Source organism: Salvelinus namaycush, chromosome 27 (assembly GCF_016432855.1).
Source record: "Salvelinus namaycush isolate Seneca chromosome 27, SaNama_1.0, whole genome shotgun sequence".
Lineage (NCBI taxonomy): Eukaryota > Metazoa > Chordata > Actinopteri > Salmoniformes > Salmonidae > Salvelinus > Salvelinus namaycush.
The window spans coordinates 14,998,299-15,025,033 of record NC_052333.1 but is presented as its reverse complement, the minus strand read 5'-3'; the positions used below and the strand labels follow the sequence as shown (position 1 = coordinate 15,025,033).

Genomic DNA, 26,735 nt, shown 5'->3' with positions numbered 1-26,735 from the left:
GAGACAGAATGTTGTATACTAGAGAGACAGAATGTTGTATACTAGAGAGACAGAATGTTATATACTAGAGAGACAGAATGTTGTATACTAGAGAGACAGAATGTTGTATACTAGAGAGACAGAATGTTGTATACTAGAGAGACAGAATGTTATATACTAGAGAGACAGAATGTTATATACTAGAGAGACAGAATAGTGTATACTAGAGACAGAATGTTGTATACTAGAGACAGAATAGTGTATACTAGAGACAGAATAGTGTATACTAGAGACAGAATGTTATATACTAGAGAGACAGAATGTTATATACTAGAGACAGAATGTTATATACTAGAGACAGAATGTTATATACTAGAGAGATAGAATGTTATATACTAGAGACAGAATGTTATATACTAGAGAGACATTGTTATATACTAGAGAGATAGAATGTTATATACTAGAGACAGAATGTTATATACTAGAGAGACAGAATGTTCCAACTTCTCACAGATGACTGGATGACATACGTAGAGGGGAGGAAAGGAAACGAAGGGTTTGAAAGGAAGTCCGTAAGATACACATCCACATATATACCCCCTCACAAACACACACAGACACGCACACACACGTTGTAAAACACGGACGTGAAGTTAGAGCATACTATCACAAAATATATTATTCAGAAGTATGTTTGTCAGAGGGTGTGTGTGTGTACTCACGCTGGGGTTGCGGTGGTCTGGTACTCTGTAGTTAGGGTTCTGAAGCAGTCTGCAGCCATCCTTAGCCAGTCTCTGGACCAGCTCTAGTCTCGTCAGCTCCTCGCGGCCACACACACCGTCCGGCCGCACACACACACTCCCCATGTTGCCACGGAGCGAACACACCCCCCCTAGCTGTAAGGAGGGGGGCAGAGAGAACAGGTAGCTTAGTCCACAGCCCAACGACATCATCAGGTCACAGGGTTAGAGGTGAGAGGTTAAATATAAAGGTTGGTAACACCCCAAAATAACTTTTGGAACAAATCTACCCCACTCTCACGGTCTGTCAGCTAGTCTTTCTGTCTGTCTCAGGATCTCAGTAAATCACAGAGAAAGAGAGGAAATAACTCTAAATAATCCCCGTGTCTCTCTCTGTGTCTCTCTCTCTCTCTCTCTCTCTCTGTGTCTCTCTCTCGCTCTCTCTCTGTCTCTCTCTCTCTCTCTGTGTCTCTCTGTCAGTGTCTCTCTATCTGTCTCTGTGTCTCTCTGTGTCTCTCTCTCTCTCTCTGTGTCTCTCTCTCTCTGTGTCTCTCTCTCTCTCTGTCAATTCAATTCAATTCAATTCAAGGGGCTTTATTGGCATGGGAAACATGTGTTAACATTGCCAAAGCAAGTGAGGTAGACAATACACAAAAGTCTCTCTCTCTGTGTCTCTCTCTGTGTCTCTCTGTCTGTGTCTCTCTCTCTCTCTCTCTCTCTCTCTGTCTCTCTCTCTCTCTCGCTGTGTCTCTCTGTGTGTGTCTCTCTCTCTGTCTCTCTCTCTGTGTGTCTCACTCTCTCTGTGTGTGTCTCTCTCTCTCTCTCTCTCTCTCTCTGTGTCTCTCTCTGTGTGTCTCTCTCTCTCTCTCTGTGTATGTGTGTGTGTCTCTCTCTCTCTCTGTGTCTCTCTCTCTCCGTCTCTCTGTGTGTCTCTCTCTCTGTCTCTCTGTGTCTCTCTCTCTCTCTCTATCTGTGTGTCTCGCTCTCGCTCTCGATTCAATTTCAAATTCAATTTAAGGGGCTTTATTGGCATGGGAAACATATGTTTACATTGTCAAAGCAAGTGAAATAGATAATAAACAAAAGTGAAATAAACAATAATAAATTAACAGTAAACATTACACAGTTCCAAAAGAATAAAGACATTTCAAATGTCATATTATGTCTATATACAGTGTTGTAATGATGTGCAAATAGTTGAAGTACAAAAGGGAAAATAAATAAACATAAATATGGGTTGTATTTACAATGGTGTTTGTTCTTCACTGGTTGCCCTTTTCTTGTGGCAACAGGTCACAAATCTTGCTGCTGTGATTGCACACTGTTGTATTTCACCCAATAGATATGGGAGTTTATCAAATTTGGATTTGTTTTCAAATTCTTTGTGGGTCTGTGTAATGTTTGTTAAATATTTGTCTCTAGTATGGTCATACATTTGGTGAGGTTGAGAAGTGCTGCTCAGTTTCCACCTCATTTTGTGGGCAATGTGCACATAGCCTGTCTTCTCTTGAGAGCCAGGTCTGCCTTTCTCAATAGCAAGGCTATGCTCACTGAGTCTGTACATAGTCAAAGCTTTCCTTAATTTTGGGTCAGTCACAGTGGTCAGATATTCTGCCACTGTGTACTCTCTGTTTAGGGCCAAATAGCATTCTAGTTTGCTCAGATTTTTTGTAAATTCTTTCGTATGTGTCAAGTAATTATCTTTTGGTTTTCTCATGATTTGGTTGGCTCTAATCGTGTTGCTGTCCTGGGGCTCTGTGGGGTCGGTTTGTGGTGTGAACGGAGCCCCAGGACCAGCTTGGATTAGAGGGCTCTTCTCCATGTTAATTTCTCTGTAGGTGATGGCTTTCTCTCACTCTCTGTTGCGCGCCCTCTCTTTCTATTCTCTGTCTGTATCTGTGTATCTGTCTGTGTCTGTGTCTCTGTGTGTTCTTCAGAAACGTAGTGTCGTGTCCTCCCTAGCAGCGCCCTGGCTTTAGAAACACCACGTCTGTCTCTGTGTGTTCTTCAGAAACGTAGTGTCGTGTCCTCCCTAGCAGCGCCCTGGCTTTAGAAACACTGTGTCTGGAGCTGTGGGCTTCGATGGGCCAGTGTGGATGTGTGGAGGAGAAAGGGGGAGGTATTCTTAGCAATACTCTGTTGTTGTGGGGGCAGGTTATATTTGGGATGGAGGAGATCCCTTTGTAATATGATGGTATCATCAGTAAGACAATATGGACTGTTTATTTACATTGGAGTCTACACAGTGTGTGTGTGTGTGTGGATTGGCTGTGAGCAGTGTACTTCCCGCGAGTGAAACTATCCCACGGTGCCGCCGCCAACACACACACACACACACACACCTTCCCGCAAACCATTGTTTAAAAAGAAAACACCCCTGATAACAACACACTCTATCTGAGCCACAACCCAAAGTCCTGTCTCCCCTCTTCTACTTCCTCACTCAAAAACAGAACAGCCAAGTAAACACGCACACACGTGATAGAGGGAATTCATTATTGGAGGAGTGTAAAAGGTTTATTCAGTATATTCTACTTTCCTCTCTTGTCCGCTCCTCCCATCCTTCCCTCTCCTGTGTGTGTGTGTGTGTGTGTGTGTGTGTGTGTGTGTGTGTGTGTGTGTGTGTGTGTGTGTGTGTGTGTGTGTGCTGCCATTTTTAGACTGCTGGCTGGTGGCAATAATGTAATTACTTGTTCAGTAATTAAAGTTGGAAATTCAAACATGGCAGATTGTAAAACACATTTTTGCTGTAACAGCATACTACTCAGCTACCAATAGATGTTTTATAATATAAAACTGTCCTGTATAGGCTGCCTGAACCTGCATGACATGAGCCACCCTCGTGCTCTCTTCCAGCTCGGATAGAAAGTTGTTGTGCGTAAAACCAGTCTATTAATGACCAATAATACAGTCAGTCCACCCTCAAAACACTAGCTTACTATGGATTGTTTCATTATTCAGTCTACTATCTATCTATAGCTATTAGAGGTCGATTAATTGATTAATCGGCATGGCCTATTAATTAGGGCCGATTTCAAGTTTTCATAACAATTGGCAATCGGCATTTTTGGACACCGATTGTGGACGATTTTTTAAACATTTTATCTTTTGTTTATCTTTATTTAACTAGGCAAGTCAGTTAACCTGTCTAGGAACGGGGTTCCGCTACCCTCGCCAACAGCCAATGAAATTGCAGGGCGCCAAATTCAATCAACAGAAATCTCATAATTCAAATTTCTCAAACATAAAGATAAAATTCTCGTTAATCCAACCACAGTGTCCGATTACAAAAAGGCTTTTCGGCGAAAGCAGAACATATCATTATGTTAGGTCAGCAACTAGTCACAGAAAGCATACAACAATTTTCCAACCAAAGAGAGGAGTCACAAAAAGCATAAATAGAGATACAATTAATCACTAACCTTTGATATTCTTCATCAGATAACACTCCCGGGACAACATGTTACACAATACATGTATGTTTTGTTCGGTCAAGTTCATATTTATATCCAAAAATCTCAGTTTACATTGGCGCGTTATGGTCAGTAATGTTGTGCCTCGAAAACATCTGGCGAATTTTCAGAGAGCCACATAAATTTACAGAAATACTCATCATAAACTTTGATAAAAGATACAAGTGTTATGCACAGAATAAAATATATACTTCTCCTTAATGCAACCGCTGTGTCAGATTTCAAAAAAGCTTTACGAAAAAAGCACACCATGCAATAATCTGAGTACGGCGCTCAGACACAAAAACAAGCCATACATGTACCCGCCATGTTGTGGAGTCAACAGATGTCAGAAATAGCATTATAAATATTCACTTACCTTAAATGGTCTTCATCAGAATGCACTCCCAGGAATCCCAGTTCCACAATAAATGTTTGTTTTGTTCGATAAAGTCCATCATTTATGTCCAAATACCTCCTTTTTGTTAGCGCGTTTAGTTCACAATCCAAACTCACGAGGCGCAGGCAAGTCCAGGCGAAAGTTCAGACGAAAAGTCCAAAAAGTTATATAACAGTTCGTAGAAACATGTCAAACGATGTATCCTCTCTTTGGCTGGAAAATGGCTGTATGTTTTTTGTGACTAGGCTCTGACCTAACGTAATCATATGGTGTGCTTTCGCTGTAAAGCCTTTTTTAAATCGGACACGATGGGTAGATTAACAAGAAGTTAAGCTTTAATTTGGTGTATTGCACTTGTGAATGTATGAAAGTTAAATATTTCCCCAAAATATTTTTGAATTTCGCGCTCTGCCTTTTCAGCAGATGTTGTTCCGCTAGCGGAACCCCTAGCCGTAAGAAGTTTTAAACTTATAAAAAACAATCAACCTTAACATAATCACTAGTTAACTACACATGGTTGATGATATTACTAGTTTATCTAGCGTGTCCTGCGTTGCATATAATCGATGCGGTGCCTGTTAATTTCTCATCGAATCACAGCCTACTTCTCCAAACGGGTGATGATTTAACAAGCTCATTTGCGAAAAAGCACTGTCTTTGAACCAATGTGTACCTAACCATAAACATCAATGCCTTTCTTTAAAATCAATACACAAGTATATATGTTTAAACCTGCATATTTAGTTAATATTGCCTGCTAATATGACTTTCTTTTAACTAGGGAAATTGTGTCACTTCTCTTGCGTTCGGTGCAAGCAGTCAGGGTACATGCAGCAGTTTGGGCCGCCTGGCTCGTTGCGAACTGTGTGAAGACCATTTATTCCTAACAAAGACCGTAATTAATTTGCCAGAATTTGACATAATTATGACATAACATTGAAGGTTGTGCAATGTAACAGCAATATTTAGACTTAGGGATGCCACCCGTTAGATAAAATACGGAACGGTTCCGTATTTCACTGAAAGAATAAACATTTTGTTTTCGAAATGATAGTTTCCGGATTTTACCATATTAATGACCTAAGGCTCGTATTTCTGTGTGTTATTATGTTATAATTAAGTCTATGATTTGATATTTGATAGAGCAGTCTGACTGAGCGGTGGTAGGCAGCAGCAGGCTCGTAAGCATTCATTCAAACAGCACTTTCGTGCGTTTGCCAGCAGCTCTTCGTTGTGCTTCAAGCATTGAGCTGTTTATGACTTAAAGCCTATCAACTCCCGAGATTAGGCTGGTGTAACCGATGTGAAATGGCTAGCTAGTTAGCGGGGTGCGCGCTAATAGCGTTTCAATCGGTGACGGCACTCGCTCGGAGACCTTGAAGTAGTTGTTCCCCTTGCTCTGCAAGGGCCGCAGCATTTGTGGAGCAATGGATAACGATGCTTAGAGGGTGGCTGTTTTCAATGTGTTCCTGGTTCGAGCCCAGGTAGGGGTGAGGAGAGGGACGGAAACTATACTGTTACACTGGCAATACTAAAGTACCTATAAGAACATCCAATAGTCAAAGGTATATGAAATACAAATGGTATAGAGAGAAATAGTCCTATAATTCCTATAATAACTACAACCTAAAACTTCTTACCTGGGAATATTGAAGACTCATGTTAAAAGGAACCACCAGCTTTCATATGTTCTCATGTTCTGAGCAAGGAATTTAAACGTTGGCTTTTTTACATGGCACATATTGCACTTTTACTTTCTTCTCCAACACTTTGTTTTTGCATTATTTAAACCAAATTGAACATGTTTCATTATTTATTTGAGGCTAAATTGATTTTATTGATGTATTATATTAACTTCTTTGAAATAGGGGGCAGCATTTTCACTTTTGGATGAATTGCGTGCCCATAGTGAACTGCCTCCTACTCTGTCCCAGATGCTAATATATGCATATTATTATTACTATTGGATAGAAAACACTCTGAAGTTTCTAAAACTGTTTGAATGATGTCTGTGAGTATAACAGAACTCATATGGCAGGCAAAAACCTGAGAAAAAATCCAAACAGGAAGTGAGAAATCTGAGGCTGGTCGATGTTAAACTCATCGCCTATTCAATTCCCTGTAATATATGGATCTGTTTGCACTTCCTACGCTCCTACTCCACTAGATGTCAACAGTCGGTAGAACGTTGAATGAAGTTTATGCTGTGTTGTGGGGCCGGATGGGAGGGGAATGAGTCAGTGGTCTGGCAGATTACCAGTTCCTGGTCACGCGCTTTCCTCATGATCGCCTTGCGTTCCATAACTTCTACAGACATGAAGGAATGCTCCGGTTGGAACGTTATTGTATATATGATAACAACATCCTGAAGATTGATTCTCTACTTACTTTGACCAGTTTATTCGACTTGTAATAAAACTTTTTGAAGTTTTCGTCCGACGTTTGCCTGCATTTGCGCGAGCGTTTGGACACGTGTACTACACATGCTAGCAAAAGTAGCTACTTGGACATAAGTAATGGACATTATCGAACAAAATAACGATTTATTGTGGAACTAGGATTCCTTGGAGTGCATTCTGATGAAGATGATCAAAGGTAAGGGAATATTTATGATGTAATTTCGTATTTCTGTTGACTCCAACATGGCAAATGTTGTTAAATCTGAGAGCCGTCTCAGATTATTGCATGGTGTGCTTTTTACGTAAAGTTTTTTTGAAATCTGACACAGCGGTTGCATTAAGAACAAGTGTATCTTTAATTATATGTAAAACATGTTATTTGACGTGGCTCTCTGCAATTTCTCCGGATATTTTGGAGGCATTACTGAACATGGCGCCAATGTAAACCGAGATTTGTGGATATAAATATGCACATTATCGAACAAAACATAAATGTATTGTGTAACATGATGTCCTATGAGTGTCATCTGATGAAGATCATCAAAGGTTAGTGATTCATTTTATCTCTATTTCTGCTTTTTGTGACTACTATCTTTTGCTGGGAAAATGGCTGTGTTTTTCTGTGGCTATGTACTGAGCTAACATAATCGTTTGGTGTGCTTTCCCCGTAAATCCTTTTTGAAATCAGACACGTTGGCTGGATTCACAACATGTGTAGCTTTAATTTGGTGTCTTTCATGTGTGATTCATGAAAGATAGATTTTTATAGTAATATATTTGAATTTGGCTCGCTACATTTTTTCTGGCTTTTGGCCAAGTGGGTACCTTCCCACATATCCCAGAGAGGTTAAGTTAAAATAAAAGTGTTCATTCAGAATTGTTGTAATTGTCATTATTACAAATAAATAAATGTAAAAAAAAGAAACCGGCCGATTAATCGGTATCGCCTTTTTTTGGTCCTCCAATAATCGGTATCGGCATTGAAAAATCATAATCGGTCGACCTCTAATAGCTATATACCGTATTTACCTGCTATTTAGCTACTACTTATAAACTTATTATAAAAATGACACACCAAATAGCCCAAAAATGTGTCACGCTCTGACCTTAGAGAGCTTTTTATGTCTCTATTTTGGTTTGGTCAGGGTGTGATTTGGGTGGGCATTCTATGTTCATTTTTCTGTTTTGTATTTCTTTGTTTTGGCCGGGTATGGGTCTTAATCAGGGACAGCTGTCTATCGTTGTCTCTGATTGGGAACCATACTTAGGTAGCCTTTTTTCCCACCTGTCTTTGTGGGAAGTTGACTTTGTTTAGGGCACATAGCCTTTTGGAGCTTCACGGTTTGTTTTGTATTGTTTATTGTTTTGTCGGCGTCATTTCGAATAAATGAGAAAATGTACGCTCACCACGCTGCACCTTGGTCTTCTTCTTACGACAGCCGTGACACAATGAGGAAAAGAGTAGTTTGCTTGAGGATAAATTGAGCCAATATTTATTGTTGAACTCATCGGGTTTTGTCTGGCTAATTGCCTACACAAATGGGCTGCAAACTTAAGGTAAATTAAATTAAATCCAACTTGAGAGGCTCCCCTGGTCTCCATAAATCCTCCTTTTTTGGGTGCAAATGTTTTCACCACAGCCTACAGGTCAAGGTTGCGGGCCCGACTGTTTTCTATACTGAGTATTGCCAACCCAGACAGTCTTTCCTGAAATATTGTGCATTATAGGCCTACAGTGGGGAGAACAAGTATTTGATACACTGCCGATTTTGCAGGTGTTCCTACTTACAAAGCATGTAGAGGTCTGTAATTATTATCATAGCTACACTTCAACTGTGAGAGACGGAATCTAAAACAAAAATCCAGAAAATCACATTGTGTCACGTTCCTGACCTGTTTTCTGTTGTTTGGTGTGTGTTTAATTGGTCAGGGCGTGAGTTTTGGGTGGGTAGTCTATGTTATGTGTTTTCTATGTTGGGTTAATGGGTTGCCTGGTATGGCTCTCAATTAGAGGCAGGTGTTTGGCGTTTCCTCTGATTGAGAGTCATATTAAGGTAGGTTGTTTCACACTGTTTGTTTGTGGGTGGTTGTCTCCTGTGTCTGTATGTTACGCCACACGGGACTGTTTCGGTATCGTTCGTTCGTTCGGTTTGTATGTAGTCTGTTTCCTGTTTATGCGTTCTTCGTGTTATATGTAAGTTCGTGTCCAGGTCTGTCTACATCGTTTATTTGTTTTGTAGGTTATCAAGTATAGTTCGTTTTGTGTCTTGTTTAATAAATTCATTATGTATTCACAACCCGCTGCATTTTGGTCGAATCACTACTCCTCCTTTTCGTATGAAGAGGAGGAGGAACACCATTACATTGTATGATTTTTAAGTAATTAATTTGCATTTTATTGCATGACATAAGTATTTGATACATCAGAAAAGCAGAACTTAATATTTGGTACAGAAACCTTTGTTTGCAATTACAGAGATCATACGTTTCCTGTAGTTCTTGACCAGGTTTGCACACACTGCAGCAGGGATTTTGGCCCACTCCTCCATACAGACCTTCTCCAGATCCTTCAGGTTTCGGGGCTGTCGCTGGGCAATACGGACTTTCAGCTCCCTCCAAAGATTTTCTATTGGGTTCAGGTCTGGAGACTGGCTAGGCCACTCCAGGACCTTGAGATGCTTCTTGCGGAGCCACTCCTTAGTTGCCCTGGCTGTGTGTTTCGGGTCGTTGTTATGCTGGAAGACCCAGCCACGACCCATCTTCAATGCTCTTACTGAGGGAAGGAGGTTGTTGGCCAAGATCTCGCGATACATGCCCCCATCCATCCTCCCCTCAATACGGTGCAGTCGTCCTGTCCACTGGACACTGGACATGCGCTGGCTTGAGCAGGGGGACCTTGCGTGCGCTGCAGGATTTTAATCCATGACGGCGTAGTGTGTTACTAATGGTTTTCTTTGAGACTGTGGTCCCAGCTCTCTTCAGGTCATTGACCAGGTCCTGCCGTGTAGTTCTGGGCTGATCCCTCACCTTCCTCATGATCATTGATGCCCCACGAGGTGAGATCTTGCGTGGAGCCCCAGACCGAGGGTGATTGACCGTCATCTTGAACTTCTTCCATTTTCTAATAATTGCGCCAACAGTTGTTGCCTTCTCACCAAGCTGCTTGCCTATTGTCCTGTAGCCCATCCCAGCCTTGTGCAGGTCTACAATTTTATCCCTGATGTCCTTACACAGCTCTCTGGTCTTGGCCATTGTGGAGAGGTTGGAGTCTGTTTGAGTGTGTGGACAGGTGTCTTTTATACAGGTAACGAGTTCAAACAGGTGCAGTTAATACAGGTAATGAGTGAAGAACAGGAGGGCTTCTTAAAGAAAAACGAACACGTCTGTGAGAGCCGGAATTCTTACTGGCTGGTAGGTGATCAAATACTTATGTCATGCAATAAAATGCAAATGAATTACTTAAAAATCATACAATGTGATTTTCTGGATTTTTGTAAGTAGGAAAACCTGCAAAATCGGCAGTGTATCAAATACTTGTTCTCCCCACTGTATGTCCATTGCGCTGCAAACAATTTAAACGTAGTCTTGAATGATGCATGCCAAGATATACCAGAGATAAGAGACTGTTGATATTGCAACCACACAACTCGCAAACCACTTTTTCTTTTTTTCAAGCCCTCAAGAACTGCTAAATATGATAATCTGTTTGCATCTGCCAATTCATTGGCTGTCCAGTATCCAGATGACCTGTCCCCAGAGCTTCCTATGCAGTTCATCTCAGCAATTAAGGAGAATGAGAGGCTCAATTAAAAAGATGTTGCAGAACTGATGTATTTGAAGCACAACTCCCTTCGGGGGTGTCCGGTATGCCAGTATGTGTGTGTATCCTACCATGGTGTTCTCCTCGTTGGGTGTGGGTGTCTGTCGAGGGGTGGAGTCTGGTGACTCTTGGCCACCCTGCTCTGCCACTGCAACCAATCACAACACAGTATGTTAGATTGACAGCTGTCAGGACTAATCACCTATAACTAAGGTTTTATTTGCCCCAACATACTGTAGTAACACACAATAGTGATGCACAGGTTGACTCATAACCCGCAGTCCCCGTGGATATATCTGTAGGGCGAGCGGGTTTAGGGTCATGAAATATTGTGTGGATGAAGGGCGGGTGGGTGAAGGGTGGGTTGAATAAAGAGAAAACAATGCATTAAAAATCTATAAATGTATCATTCTTGTGCAATTCAAATCTATAGGCTACAGTGAGGTTTTTCTTTCATTCTTTTTAACTGTCATTAGTACGTAAGCCTAAGCTTTAGGGCCTAACTGTACACGTGCCAAATACACGCCAATCGCCAAATGCTTTTGGGAATTTAAGCAAAAAAAGTTAGCGTCGATCCACTGAGGCAAAAAGGACAATGTCGGCATTGAATTCAATAATAGTAACGCTGCAAAATGGAGAGTTGAAAATAAAGAGAAGGGGAGGCCAGAAAAGTAATGTTTGGTAAAGATTTGGTGAAGTGGTAAAATAGGATTATATGTTATGTGTGATGATGGTGAGAGGCGCTATACAAATTCGACAGTCACAAGGCAGGGACTTCAAATATGCACGTCAAAGGGATCTGTACTGTTTAGATATGTTAAATGGAATAGCAACTGAAATCTGGACACTGATTATAGGAATATAACCTCTCACATAGCCTAATATGAATTCCTGCAGAATGAAGCATTTCTTGCTGTAAAATGATACACCAAATGTACATTTTGACTCGGGAACAGGAGTGGAGGAATATGATTTCGTCTTGAGAGAATGAATGTGAGGTTAGGGACCGTCTGTAAATGTGCTATCAACCACATAAAATCATGTGCATTTCAACCACATAAAATATGCCTCCATGTCGAACTGAAATCTTATCAGAAAACATGTTGGGTCGTATTCACATGCTTTTAATTTCCTTAAAACCGGTCAAACTGATGCCATTTAAAAAAATATGTTATTGCATTTTCTCCCTGGTCCCTAAACGTCTGCTGTGCAAGACAAGCAGAGACGAAAGAGAAAACTTTACCGATGTCAACTACATTGAAGCATTCATCGATATCTAACATTATTCTGGTGAGCAAGAGTTTATTTTGTCTTCTAGGGCAGTAATGACAGAAGAGAAGCTGCATGTATGTAATTATAGACATGTTGACTAACAAATAGACTACAAAAATGTTGGAAATTATATGCACAAACGTCTAAATTAGGCTTAAAAAAAGAAATCCTGCCAAATCCCCTGTCAACAAATTGTTCCGTAATCTGACTGTACAGTGCATTTTCTATTTGCGAGTTAAGGTCGGGTGTGACCTCACTTTATCACATATAGTTGAGCGGTTGAGGATGGGTTATTAGCAGTTGCAGGCGGCTTCGGGGGAACATACAGCTGACCTGCGCATCACTAACACACATAATATAGTACCACATGTAATATAGTAACCAACTCACTGGCTTTGCGAGCCTTGCGGGCAAGAGCAGCAGCCAACTCATTCTGGACCTGTAGGGATAGAACATACAACAAACTCAATGACAGCTCCTGTCAGACAAACAGGCAGGCAGGCACGCACGCACATACATACACACACACACCGTGGAGGTGAGTCTCTCTAGTGCTTTCATCTGGAGAAAGCTGTCCCCGCAGACATCTCTGTTCCCCTCCGAGTCCTCCTCAGACCTACAACACACACACACACACACACTTAAAAAAAAAAGAATAATGTGCAAATATTGTTCAATCCAGGTGTGCAAAGAGAATTACCCAGAAAGACTGTGAAAGGTGATTCTAACATGTGTGTGAATATTTACAGTACCAGTCAAATATTTTGGACACACCAACTCATTCAAGGGTTTTTCTTTAGTTGTACTATTTTCTACATTGTAGAAAAATAGTGAAGACATAACTATGAAATAACACATATGGAATCATGTAGTAACCAAAAAAAGTGTTAAACAAATCAAAATATATCTTATATTCTTCAAAGTAGCCACCCTTTGCCTTGATGACAGCTTTGCACACTTGGCATTCTCTCAACCAGCTTCATGAGGTAGTCACCTGGAATGCATTTCAATTAACAGGTGTGCCTTGTTAAAAGTTCAAATATATTTGGATTTGTTTAACACTTTTTTGGTTACTACATGATTCCATATGTGCTATTTCATAGTTTTGATGTTGCCACTATTATTCTACAATGTAGAAAATAGTACAAATAAAGAAAAACCCTTGAATGAGTAGATGTCCAAACTTTTGATTGGTACTGTATGTAAATAAGATATTTCTGTACTTCATTTTCAATAAATTTGCTAAGATTTCTAGAAACATGTTTTCACTTTGTCATTATGGGGTATTGTGTATAGATGGGTGAGACAAACAATTGAATCCATTTTTAATTCAGGCTGTAACAACACATTTTGGAATAAGTCAAGGGGTATGAATATTTTCTTAAAGGCACTCTAGTTGAATAGCCCTGCTCTACTGGTCTCTCTGGTACCTCTACTGCCACCTCGACTGCTACTGGCTCTAAACAGGAAACAGGACCTTGTTCTCTCTCTTCTCTCTTTTCCTCCTTCTGTCTGTGTGTGAGTGTGTGTGTATGTGCGTACATGTTTTTTCTGTGTGTGTGTGTGTATATATCAACAGGACAGTGTTTTAGGGTAAACTAATCTCTTTAGCAGCAGAACAAAGTGCCCTCAGGCCTCTGATGTAATGTGTTGTCTTTTAGAAGACAGATTTTGTATACTTACAGTCCCTCTCTCTCTATCTCACTCTCACACACACACCTTCCCACTGTTCCCAGAATAATTTGCATATCATTTACATTTTTTCTGTGGCTTCAGTTGCGAAGGAGGAAGACAGTGTGTGCATGTGTGTGTGGATGTGTGTGCGGGAGAGCGTGTGATCTGATAAACCATGATGGATGCAGTAGCAGGACAGATAGTGATGGCATCACACTCTCCCTTTCCCTCCCTCCTTCCAGCTCTACCTCCTGACTACACAGACGAGGACAAGGCGAGGGGAGGAGAGGAAGGGGTGGTTAGAGATTATCCCTCTCTGTCTTTGTGCCTCCCTATTCTGTCGTCGGAAGTTATCATTTCTCTCGCTCCCCCTGTTTTTTCCCCTCTCTCTCCAGTTCGCTCTCCTCTCTCCCATTCTCCCTCTCTCTGAGTGACAGATTGAGTTCAGTAGCAGGCTCAGTTGGAATGACACACGGACGAGTTGGAATTCTATCGGAGGGAACTGGAATTCTGTGTGACACTCGGAACACCCCAACACGGACCCAGATTCCGCTATAAAGAGAGAGAGAGTCTAATGAAGAGGTCTGTCTGTCTGTCTGTCTGTCTGTCTGTCTGTCTGTCTGTCTGTCTGTCTGTCTGTCTGTCTGTGTGTCAAACTAAGGGATTAACAATATGTAGCGAGATTAGAATCTTGTCAGAGTTGGAACACTGCTTTCACTTATGTTCTGGTGTATATGTGTCTCTTATAACACACACGGTGATGGTCATGGAACACACAGGCAACACTGAGTCACGTTCACACACACGTTCACACACACGGTGATGGTCATGGAACACACAGGCAACACTGGGTCACGTTCACACACACGGTGATGGTCATGGAACACACAGGCAACACTGGGTCACGTTCACACACACGGTGATGGTCATGGAACACACAGGCAACACTGGGTCACGTTCACACACATGGTGATGGTCACGGAACACACAGGCAACACTGGGTCACGTTCACACACACGGTGATGGTCATGGAACACACAGGCAACACTGGGTCACATTCACACACACGGTGATGGTCATGGAACACACAGGCAACACTGGGTCACGTTCACACACACGGTGATGGTCATGGAACACACAGGCAGCACTGGGTCACGTTCACACACACGTTGATGGTCATGGAACACACAGGCAACACTGGGTCACGTTCACACACACGTTCACACACAATTACCCAGTTCTGAACTGGACGTATGGGACGAGCTGTAGGAGGAGCCTAACAGCCTCTGGCCACGCCTCCTTCTCCAGGCCGCAGAACTCGCAGGCTGCAGACTCACACTCCTCAAAGCTGAACTGGTAGTAGGAGTTAGAGTCCCCAAACACCACGCGCTGGTCCACTGAAACACACACACAGACAGACTCAGATGGAATGCCAGGGTAAGAAGAAGAGTGTGTGTGTGTGTGTGTGTATACTCACCAGACAGTAGGATGCCCAGCTCCAGTAGGACTTGCCAGACGCGCACGGCCATACTCCGACAGCGCACATACACACACTGCTCACACAGCCACTGGACCAGCTCAACACCCACGTAGCTCCGCCTGGACACACACACACAGCGTTAATACACACACTGCTCACACAGCCACTGGACCAGCTCTACACCCACGTAGCTCCGCCTGGACACACACACACAGCGTTAATACACACACTGCTCACACAGCCACTGGACCAGCTCTACACCCACGTAGCTCCGCCTGGACACACACACACACGCAGGCACACACAGCGTTAATACACACACTGCTCACACAGCCACTGGACCAGCTCTACACCCACGTAGCTCCGCCTGGACACACACACGCAGGCACACACAGCGTTAATACACACACACCAGGGTTTCCGCTAGCTGGTAATAGCCGGCTTTTGGCCATAAAAAAATGAAAAGACGACAAAGAAAATTGTCCGGGAGAAGAAAAATATATATATTGCGAAATAATGCTTTTGTGCCTATTAATTGATTTAAATACATTGGACCAGTCATGCTTATCGGTCTATGGGTTCATTTGCATTATTTCGTGGCGTGTATATATATTGGTTATGTATCTTATTTATCCCACACACAGCATACAGATTCAATCGCGGGAAAACATAGTTGGAAAGCAAATGGCTATTGCTGTAAAGAGAAGACAATGAATAGACTCTAATCAGTATTTTAGTTGAGCGAAAAAACAATAGGCCTATAGTGTATCTTATCGGCACCAGTGGAGAACATCGACCATGTCCCCGGTGAGTGCGCACATCCACTCTTTATCATTGTTGGGTCAGTGCCACTTAAAAGTTAGTTTTTGGACAATAATTTCCTCCTCCAGTTTAGATGGACGTCATATTGTATTTGTGTCTCCCCTTCTCATTGGCCTATTATATGGACAAAGTAGATGTGATTGATTGTTTGTCAGTGTCAGCGGAGTAGGCTACCCTGTAATTTGTCGTATTAAAATAGACTCTGCTAATGTCTCCAGTCATATAAAGTGTATTAGAATTGCATGAAATGTGTTTTTCCCATGCAAAGAAAGAAGAAACTATAGCCTATAGCCCAGGCCTCTACACTGGCGTTGTCAGAGGAAGACTCCAGCCACTCAAGTCATAGACTGTTTGTCGCATTCCTGACCTTATTTCCTTTGTTTAGTCTTGTTTAGTTGGTCAGGACGTGAGCTGGGTGGGCATTCTATGTTATGTGTTTCTATGTTTGGTTTAGGGTTGTCAACTAGCCTGATATGGTTCTCAATCAGGGGCAGGTGTTTTACGTTTCCTCTGATTGGGAACCATATTTAGGTAGGCTGTTCTCACTGTTTGTTTGTGGGTGATTGTTCCTGTTCATTGCGTTCTTCGTTGTCTGTATGTTCACATGTTCAGGTCTGTAGCGTCGTTAGTTTCATTTTCTGTTTATTGTTTTGTTCGTGTTAAGTGTTTCCAATAAATATGGAAACATACCACGCTGCGCTTTGGTCCTCCTCTCTTCCACCTAACGACGAGCGTTACACTGTTCTCTCTGCTACCGCACGGCAAGCGGTACCGGAGCGTCAAGTCTGACCTAAAGGCCCCTGAACAGTTGGTCCCTCCACTCTTCTGGGAAGGCTTTCCACTAGATGTTGGAACATTGCTGCGGGGACTTGTTTCCATTCAGCCACAAGAGCGTTAGTGAGATTGAGCACTGATGTTGGGCGATTAGGCCTGGCTTGCAGTAGGCGTTCCAATTCATCCCAAAGGTGTTCGAAGGTGTTAAGGTCAGGGCTCTGTGCAGGCCAATCAAGTTCTTCCAAACCGATCTCGACAAACCATTTCTGTATGGATCTCGCTTTGTGCACAGGGGCATTGTCATGCTGAAACAGGAACGGGCCTTCCCCAAACTGTTGCCACAAAGTTGGAAGCACAGAATCATCTAGAATGTCATTGTATTCTGCAGCATTAAGATTTCCTTTCACTGGAACTAAGGGGCCTAGGCCGAACCATGAAAAACAGCCCCAGACCATTATTCCACCTCTACCAAACCTTACAGTTAGCACTATGCATTCGGACAGGTAGCATTCTCCTGGCATCCATCAAACACAGATTCGTCCATCGGACTGCCAGATGGTGAAGAGTAATTCCCGTACCCCTTCAAACATTCAACCTCCAGCCGCGTACCCCCTTGTCACACTCTGGCCTTTGTTATATTGATTTTCTTTATTAGTTTAGTTAGGTCAGGGTGTGACATGGGATGTTTGTGTGTTTTGTCTAGTTTAGGGTGTGTGTATTGTTTAGGGGGTTTTGTATAGTGTATGGGGTTGGGTTAAGTAGAGAGGTTTAGGAAAGTCTATGGTTGCCTGGTTTGGTTCTCAATCAGAGACAGCTGTTTATTGTTGTCTCTGATTGGGAGCCATATTTAAGGCAGCCATAGGCTTTAGGTGATTGTGGGTAATTGTCTATGTTGAACGTTAGTAGCTTGTGTGTGCACTTTCGTTTATAGCTTCACGGTCGTTTATTGTTTTGTTAGTTTTATAAGTGTGTTTCGTGTTAAGTCTTCGTCTAATAAAAGGAAGATGTATGTCCCTCACGCTGCGCCTTGGTCCACTTATTATGACGATCGTGACAGAATTACCCACCAAACCAGGACCAAGCAGCGTGGAAAAAAGCAGCAGCAGCGATGCCAAGACTCCTGGACGTGGGAGGAAATCCTAGACGGGAGAGGACCCTGGGCACAGCCAGGGGAATATCACCGCCCCAAGGCAGAGATGGAGGCAGCACGGCGACACGGTAGGAAGCCCGAGAGACAGCCCAAAAAAATTCTTGGGGGGGGGGGGGCACATGGAGCAGTCGGCGAAGTTGAGGGGTGAGTCTGAGATTGTCGAGGAGTTATTGGACAGATTGGAGGAGAGTGAACGAAGGGGAGATTATGAGACATTCGAGGAGTTGTTGACGAAATTGGAGGACAGTGAAGAGAGAGAGCTGTTGGTTTGGCAGAGTATGCATGGCATTCTCCCTGAGGAGCGTGTTAGCTGTCCGATGCCACCTGTGTCAGTTCCTCGTACTCAGCCTGAAACTTGTGTTAAAGTTCCGGAAGATTTGATGCCGGCTATACACACCAGGTCTCCAGTACACCTTCACAACCCGGTGTGTCCTGTTCCTGCTTCTTGCACTCATCCTGAGATGCGTGTCCCCAGCCCGGTACCACCAGTGCCTACACTACGCACCAGGCTTCCTGTGCGTCTCCAGAGCCCTGTTCCTCCTCCACGCACTAGCCCTATGGTGCCTGTCTCCAGCCCGGTACCACCAGTTCCGGCACTACGCACCAAGCCTCCTGTGCGTCTCCAGAGTCCTGTACGTCCTGTTGCTGCTCCCCGCACTAGCCCTGAGATGCGTGTCCCCAGCCCGGTACCACCAGTTCCGGCACCACGCACTGGGCCTAATGTGCGTCTCCAGGGTCCAGTATGCCCTGTTCCTGCTCCCCGCACTAGCCTTGAGGTGCGTGTCTCCAGTCCGGTACCACCAGTTCCGGCACCACGCACCAGGCCTACTGTGCGCCTCAGCAGGTCAGAGTCGGCCGTCTGCCCAACGCCGCCTGCACTGCTCGTCTGCCCAGCCCCTTCTGAGCCGTCTGCCTGCCCAGCGCCATCTGAGCCATCCGTCTGCCCAGCGCCATCTGAGCCATCCGTCTGCCCAGCGCCATCTGAGCCATCCGTCTGCCCAGCGCCATCTGAGCCATCCGTCTGCCCAGCGCCATCTGAGCCATCCGTCTGCCCAGCGCCATCTGAGCCATCCGTCTGCCCAGCGCCATCTGAGCCATCCGTCTGCCCAGCGCCATCTGAGCCATCCGTCTGCACAGCGCCATCTGAGCCTTCCGTCTGTCCCGAGCCATTAGAGCCGCCCGTCTGTCCCGAGCCATTAGAGCCGCCCGTCTGTCCCGAGCCGTCAGAGCCATCCGTCAGTCAGGAGCCGCCAGAGCCGCCAGGAGCCGCCAGAGCCGCCAGTCAGCCAGGAGCCGCCAGAGCCGCCAGTCAGCCAGGATCCGCCAGAGCCGCCAGTCAGCCATGAGCAGCCAGAGCCGTCAGCCAGCCATGAGCAGCCAGAGCCGTCAACCAGCCATGAGCAGCCAGAGCCGTCAGCCAGCCATGAGCAGCCAGAGCCGTCAGCCAGCCATGAGCAGCCAGAGCCGTCAGCCAGCCATGAGCAGCCAGAGCCGTCAGCCAGCCATGAGCAGCCAGAGCCGTCAGCCAGCCATGAGCAGCCAGAGCCGTCAGCCAGCCATGAGCAGCCAGAGCCGTCAGCCAGCCATGACCAGCCAGAGCCGCCAGCCAGCCAGGATCCGCCAGAGCCGCCAGCCAGCCATGACCAGCCAGAGCCGTCAGCCAGCCATGACCAGCCAGAGCCGTCAGCCAGCCATGACCAGCCAGAGCCGTCAGCCAGCCATGACCCGCCAGAGCCGCCCGCCAGCCAGGATCCGCCAGAGCCGCCCGCCAGCCAGGATCCGCCAGAGCCGCCCGCCAGCCAGGATCCGCCAGAGCCGCCCGCCAGCCAGGATCCGCCAGAGCCAGCCAGCCAGGATCCGCCAGAGCCAGCCAGCCAGGATCCGCCAGAGCCAGCCAGCCAGGATCCGCCAGAGCCAGCCAGCCAGGATCCGCCAGAGCCGCCCGCCAGCCAGGATCCGCCAGAGCCGCCCGCCAGCCAGGATCCGCCAGAGCCGCCCGCCAGCCAGGATCCGCCAGAGCCGCCCGCCAGCCAGGATCCGCCAGAGCCGCCCGCCAGCCAGGATCCGCCAGAGCCGCCCGCCAGCCAGGATCCGCCAGAGCCGCCCGCCAGCCAGGATCCGCCAGAGCCGCCCGCCAGCCAGGATCCGCCAGAGCCAGCCAGCCAGGATCCGCCAGAGCCAGCCAGCCAGGATCCGCCAGAGCCAGCCAGCCAGCCAGGATCCGCCCCTCAGTCCGGAGCTGCCCGTCAGTCCGGAGCTGCCCCTCAGTCCGGAGCTGCCCCTCAGTCCGGAGCTGCCCCTCAGTCCGGAGCTGCCCCTCCGTCCAGTGGCGCCCTCTGGGATGGTATTCAGTCCGGGACTCGCCGTTCCAGAGGCGCCACCAAAGCGGGTAGTGACTATGGTGGAGGGGGGTCCACGTCCCGCACCCGAGCCGCCACCATAGGAAGGCCCACCCGGACCCTCCCCTTCTGTGTCAGGTTTTGCGGTCGGAGTCCGCACCTTTGGGGGGGGGGTACTGTCACACTGGCCTTTGTTATATTGATTTTCTTTATTAGTTTAGTTAGGTCAGGGTGTGACATGGGATGTTTGTGTGTTTTGTCTAGTTTAGGGTGTGTGTATTGTTTAGGGGGTTTTGTATAGTGTATGGGGTTGGGTTAAGTAGAGAGGTTTAGGAAAGTCTATGGTTGCCTGGTTTGGTTCTCAATCAGAGACAGCTGTTTATTGTTGTCTCTGATTGGGAGCCATATTTAAGGCAGCCATAGGCTTTAGGTGATTGTGGGTAATTGTCTATGTTGAACGTTAGTAGCTTGTGTGTGCACTTTCGTTTATAGCTTCACGGTCGTTTATTGTTTTGTTAGTTTTATAAGTGTGTTTCGTGTTAAGTCTTCGTCTAATAAAAGGAAGATGTATGTCTCTCACGCTGCGCCTTGGTCCGCTTATTATGACGATCGTGACACCCCTCTAGCACCAGGGTCAGCGCACTCTCAAATGTTTTATTTTGCCATCATTGTAAGCCTGCCACACACACACACGACACAATACATTTATTACACATAAGAATGAGTGTGAGTTTGTCACAACCCGGCTCGTGGGAAGTGACAAAGAGCTCTTATAGGACCAGGGCACAAATAATAATATTATAATAATCAATTATTTTCCTCTTTAGTTAACCATCTACATATAAAACCATATTTTGTTCATCAAAAATGGTGAATGACTCACCACAGGTTAATGAGAAGGGTGTGCTTGAAAGGATGCACATAACTGCAATGTTAGGTTGTATTGGAGAGAGTCTCAGTCTTAAATCATTTTCCACACAGTCTGTGCCTGCATTTAGTTTTAATGCTAGTGAGGGTCGAGAATCCACTCTCACATAGGTACGTGGTTGCAAAGGGCATCAGTGTCTTAACAGCACGATTTGCCAAGGCAAGAAACTCTAAGCGCAGCCCTATCCAGAAATCTGACAGTAGCTTCTGATTAAATTCAATTTTCACAGAACCGCTTGTTGCAATTTCAACGAGGCTCTCTTGTTCAGATATCGGTAAGTGAACTGGAGGCATGGCATTAAAGGGATAACGAATCCAGTTGTTCGTTTTGTCCGTTTCGGGAAAGTACCTGCGTAATTGCGCACCCATCTCACTCAGGTGCTTCGCTATATCACATTTGACATTGTCCGTAAGCTTGAGTTAATTTGCACACAAAAAATCATACAATGATGGAAAGACCTGTGTGTTGTCCTTGTTAATGCAGACAGAGAAGAGCTCCAACTTCTTAATCATAGACTCAATTTGGTCCCTAACATTGAATATAGTTGTGGAGAGTCGCTGTTATCCTAGATTCAGATCATTCAGGCCTGAAAAAACATCACCCAGATAGGCCAGTCGTGTGAGAAACTCGTCATCATGCAAGCGGTCAGACAATTGAAAATGATGGTCAGTAAAGAAAACTTTATGATCGTTTCTCAATTTTTTAAAAACGTGTCAATACTTTGCCCCATATCATTGCATAGTGCAGAAAATACACGAGAGTTCAGGGGCCTTGCTTTAACAAAGTTAACAATTTTCACTGTAGTGTCCAAAATGTCTTTCAAGCTGTCAGGCATTCCCTTGGCAGCAAAAGCCTCTCAGTGGATGCTGCAGTGTACCCAAGTTGTTTCGGGAGCAACTGCTTACACGCGCGTTACCACTCCACTATGTCTCCCTGTCATGGCTTTTGCGCCATCAGTACAGATACCAACACGTATTGACCACCAAAGTCCATTTGACGTCATAAAGCTGCCCAGTACTTAAAAAATATCCTCTCATGTTGTCTTGGTTTCCAGTGGTTTGCAGAAAAGGATGTCTTCCGCTGGGGTGGCAGGTAGACTAGTGGTTAGAGCGTTGGAGCTGACAAGGTAAAAATCTGTTGTTCTGCCCCTGAACAAGGCAGTTAACCCAATGACAATGGGCTGTCATTGAAAATAAGAATTTGTTCTTAACTGACTTGCCCAGTTAAATAAAAACGTAACGGACATATACCATGAGCTGTGCAATGTCTGTTGACTCATCCAGCTGTAATGCATAGAATTCACTGGCTTGTATGTGAAGCAGTAATTGTTTCAAAACATCTCCTGCCATGTCACTGATGTGTTGTGAAACAGTGTTGTTTGATGAAGGCATTGTCTGTGTAGTTTTTGGACTTTTCCCCCCAGCATTATCCCAGCCATATCCGCAGCAGCAGGAAGAATTGTATTAGTATAAAGTTCTATCCTTTTCACATTACCATGCTAATCCAAACCGTACTGCGCTGGATCAGATATAGTATTAGGCTTGCCTGTTCTAACCACTCGGTAGCTCACCATATAAGACACTTCAATTTTTCAAATTGTCATGTTTAGTTTCTAAATGTCTGCGGAAGAGTGAAGGTTTCCCGCGAGAGTAACGGTTAATGTGATTGGATGTTAATTATTTGACTAGGCTACCTGTATTTGACATTGTGTTGTTATTTCGCTGAACACTAGATGGTTTAATTTAATTTTTGGCACTGAAACGAGGCTACTCAGGTGAGAAAAAAAACTCACCCAAATGTATAGCCCCATTGGAAAATATAAATGGTCTGTTTGAAAATGTGAAGACTTATTTTTTATTATTATATTTTTGCCAACGGCATTGCGCGTACGTATCCCAGTTTGGGAATACCTGCTGTAGAGGACGTGTTTCCACTGAGTCCAATTGCGACGACCTTTACACCACTCCACAAGACACGACGCTTGGCATTGAGCATGGTGATATTAGGCTGCTCGGCCATGGAAACCCATTTCATGAAGCACTGACTAACAGTTTTTGTGCTGACGTTGCTTGCAGAGGCAGTTTGTAACTCGGTTATGAGTGTTGCAACCGAGGACAGACGATTTTTACGCGCTATGCGCTTCAGTAGTCCCATTCTGTGAGCTTGTGTGGCCTGCCACTTCGCGGCTGAGCCGTTGTTGCTCCTAGACATTTCCACTTCACAATAACAGTACTTACAGTTGACAGGGGAAGCTCTAGTTTAGCAGAAATTTGACGAACTGACTTGTTGGAAAGGTGGCATCCTATGACGGTGTCATGTTGAAAGTCAATGAGCTCTTCAGTAAGACCATTCTACTGCCAATGTTTGTCTATGGAGATTGCATGGCTGTGTTCTACATTTTATACACCTGTCAGTAACGGGATGAAATAGCCAAATCCAATAATTTGAAGAAGTATCCACATACTTTTGTACATATAGTGTATGTCCTGATTGCCTAGTCACTTTTACCCCTACACACATATTACCTAATTTACCTCAACTACCTCGTACCCCTGCACATTGACTTGGTACTGGTACTCCTTGAGTATAGCATCGTTATTGTTTTTATTGTGTTACTATTTCCTTTTTTTATTTAGCAAATATTTGTCTTACCTTTAACTCCGCACTGTTGGGAAGTAAGACTTCACTGTAAAGTCTACACTTGTTGTATTCGGCGCATGTGACCAATAAAATGTGATTCGATTTATACGCACTCTGCCATACAAGTTTTGCAAACAGTGATTGAGTTATATTATTAGCCTAAATTATGACTATCCAATCTACTCATCAGATTACGAATAGTAGGCTATTTTACATGATGTATGGAATGATTTGTGCTTCCCCAAACTTGAAACTCACGCTCCTCCTATGCATAGGCTAGGGATTTTGACCTTCTTTACACATCTTGTTGGCTGAGGAAAAGTACATGTGAACAGTTATTCTAGCATCTTAAAGTGCGTGGTAAATACACACGTCATTGCATCCTCCACTTGCATGTTCTGTTAAGATGAATTACCATCAAATGTAATTTGTGTCATTCTGAACACCATGGGTGGACGCCCTAATCAGGTTACGCACACAATACCTGTGGGTCCGGTACATTTCTCAGATGTCCAGTAAATTAAAATGCTGCCGGTCAAATGTCCGTTGCCACATTTTCATAACTGAAATCCTGACACACAAAGTATCAATACGCACGCACACAGTATCAATACACATGCACACACACATCGATGTGTCCTCAGATGGCAGTTAGTGTTCAGCAGGGTACTCTGTTGGAATGGATCGCTCAGCACTGTATGTCACCATGGCAACTTCAGTTTAAAATAAAGTTCTATCCTTTTCACATTACCATGCTAATCCAAACCGTACTGCGCTGGATCAGATATTTCCATTTTTTTTACCCTTATTTTACCAGGTAAGTTGACTGAGAACACAGTCTCATCTACAGCAATGACCTGGGGAATAGTTGCAGGGGAGAGGAGGGGATGAATGAGCCAATTGGAAGCCGTGGATGATTAGGTGGCCATGATGGTATGAGGGACAGATTGGGAATTTAGCCAGGACACCGGGGTTAACACCCCTACTCTTACGATAAGTCCCATGGGATTTTTTGTGACCACAGAGTCAGGACACCCATTTAAAGTCCCATCCGAAAGATGGCACCCTACACAGGGTTACGTCCCCAAGCACTGCCCTGGAATATATATATTTCTTTTTTTTTACCAGAGGAAAGAGTGCCTCGTAATGTCCCTCCAATACCCCATCCAGCAGCATCTGGCCTCCCATCCAGGGATCAACCCTGCTATGCAAGCCAGCAGTGGGATGCTGCTGCAGGCATCATTTCACATTGTCAGCACTTTTTCTGGCAACTGTGGAGCAAACTCAAGGACCCGAGTTTAGTGTTGCCATGGTGACACCCAGCACCTGCACAAGGCTACAACAAAGGACATACATCATCAGTTTTAGAACTAGACATAATTCAACAGCAACAAAAACACTCACACACTCTGTTTCTCTCTCTGTCTATCACACACACACACTCTGTTTCTCTCTATGTCTATCACACACACACTCTGTTTCTCTCTCTGTCTATCACACACACACTCTGTTTCTCTCTATGTCTATCACACACACACTCTGTTTCTCTCTGTCTATCACACACTCTCTCTGTTTCTCTCTATGTCTATCACACACACCACACACACTCTCTCTCTGTTTCTCTCTATGTCTATCACACACACTCTCTCTGTTTCTCTCTATGTCTATCACACACACTCTCTCTGTTTCTCTCTATGTCTATCACACACACTCTCTCTGTTTCTCTCTATGTCTATCACACACACCACACACACTCTCTCTGTTTCTCTCTATGTCTATCACACACACTCTCTCTGTTTCTCTCTATGTCTATCACACACACACTCTCTCTGTTTCTCTCTATGTCTATCACACAGACTCTCTCTGTTTCTCTCTGTCTATCACACACACTCTCTCTGTTTCTCTCTATGTCTATCACACACTTTCTCTCTGTTTCTCTCTATGTCTATCACACACTCTCTCTCTGTTTCTCTCTATGTCTATCACACACACTCTCTCTCTGTTTCTCTCTATGTCTATCACACACTCTCTCTCTGTTTCTCTCTATGTCTATCACACACACCACACACTCTCTGTTTCTCTCTATGTCTATCACACACACCACACACTCTCTCTCTGTTTCTCTCTATGTCTATCACACACACCACACACTCTCTCTGTTTCTCTCTATGTCTATCACACACACCACACACGCTCTCTGTTTCTCTCTGTCTATCACACACACTCTCTCTCTGTTTCTCTCTATGTCTATCACACACACTCTCTCTGTTTCTCTCTATGTCTATCACACACTCTCTCTGTTTCTCTCTATGTCTATCACACACACTCTCTCTGTTTCTCTCTATGTCTATCACACACACTCTCTCTGTTTCTCTCTATGTCTATCACACACACTCTCTCTGTTTCTCTCTATGTCTATCACACACACACTCTCAAAGATTCACACCTTATGATCCTGGCGAGGTGAATCTTGTCTTTAGCAGGGTACGGACCATGAGACAGGAACGCATTCCTCACTGCACGCCCTGCACACGGGAAACTCTGGGAGCAGGACTGACAAACACACACACGTGAGTCAAATAATACATAGATGTTTTCACAGACGTGTGTGTGTGTGTGTGTGTGTGTGTGTGTGTGTGTGTGTGTGTGTGTGTGTGTGTGTGTGTGTGTGTGTGTGTGTGTGTGTGTGTGTGTTGACACTAAGAGAACTCTGTGATGTCAGTGTAACTATTGATATTGAAACACAACATGTAGGTGAAACTATGACATCACCATTTTAACTTGGGTCAAGTACTATTTATATCAGGACTCTCCAACTCTGTTCCTGGAGAGCAACCGTCCTATAGGTTTTCACTCCAACCCTGTT

At 44.5% G+C, this 26,735-nt stretch overlaps 1 protein-coding gene across 1 annotated transcript in view; it reads right to left on the bottom strand.

The window, feature by feature from the left end:
- LOC120022488 (rap guanine nucleotide exchange factor 5-like) overlaps positions 1-15,358 on the bottom strand; it is a 66,503-nt gene extending 51,145 nt beyond the window's left edge. Inside the window, exons 1-6 of the mRNA XM_038966413.1 lie at positions 15,214-15,358; positions 14,971-15,133; positions 12,594-12,678; positions 12,453-12,501; positions 10,862-10,938; positions 702-875 (exon numbers count right to left, since the gene is read on the bottom strand). Coding sequence (XP_038822341.1) covers positions 702-875; positions 10,862-10,938; positions 12,453-12,501; positions 12,594-12,678; positions 14,971-15,133; positions 15,214-15,265 — 600 coding nt within the window. The 5' untranslated portion in view covers positions 15,266-15,358. The remainder of the gene's footprint in view (positions 1-701; positions 876-10,861; positions 10,939-12,452; positions 12,502-12,593; positions 12,679-14,970; positions 15,134-15,213) is intronic.
- Positions 15,359-26,735: the final 11,377 nt, after the last annotated feature.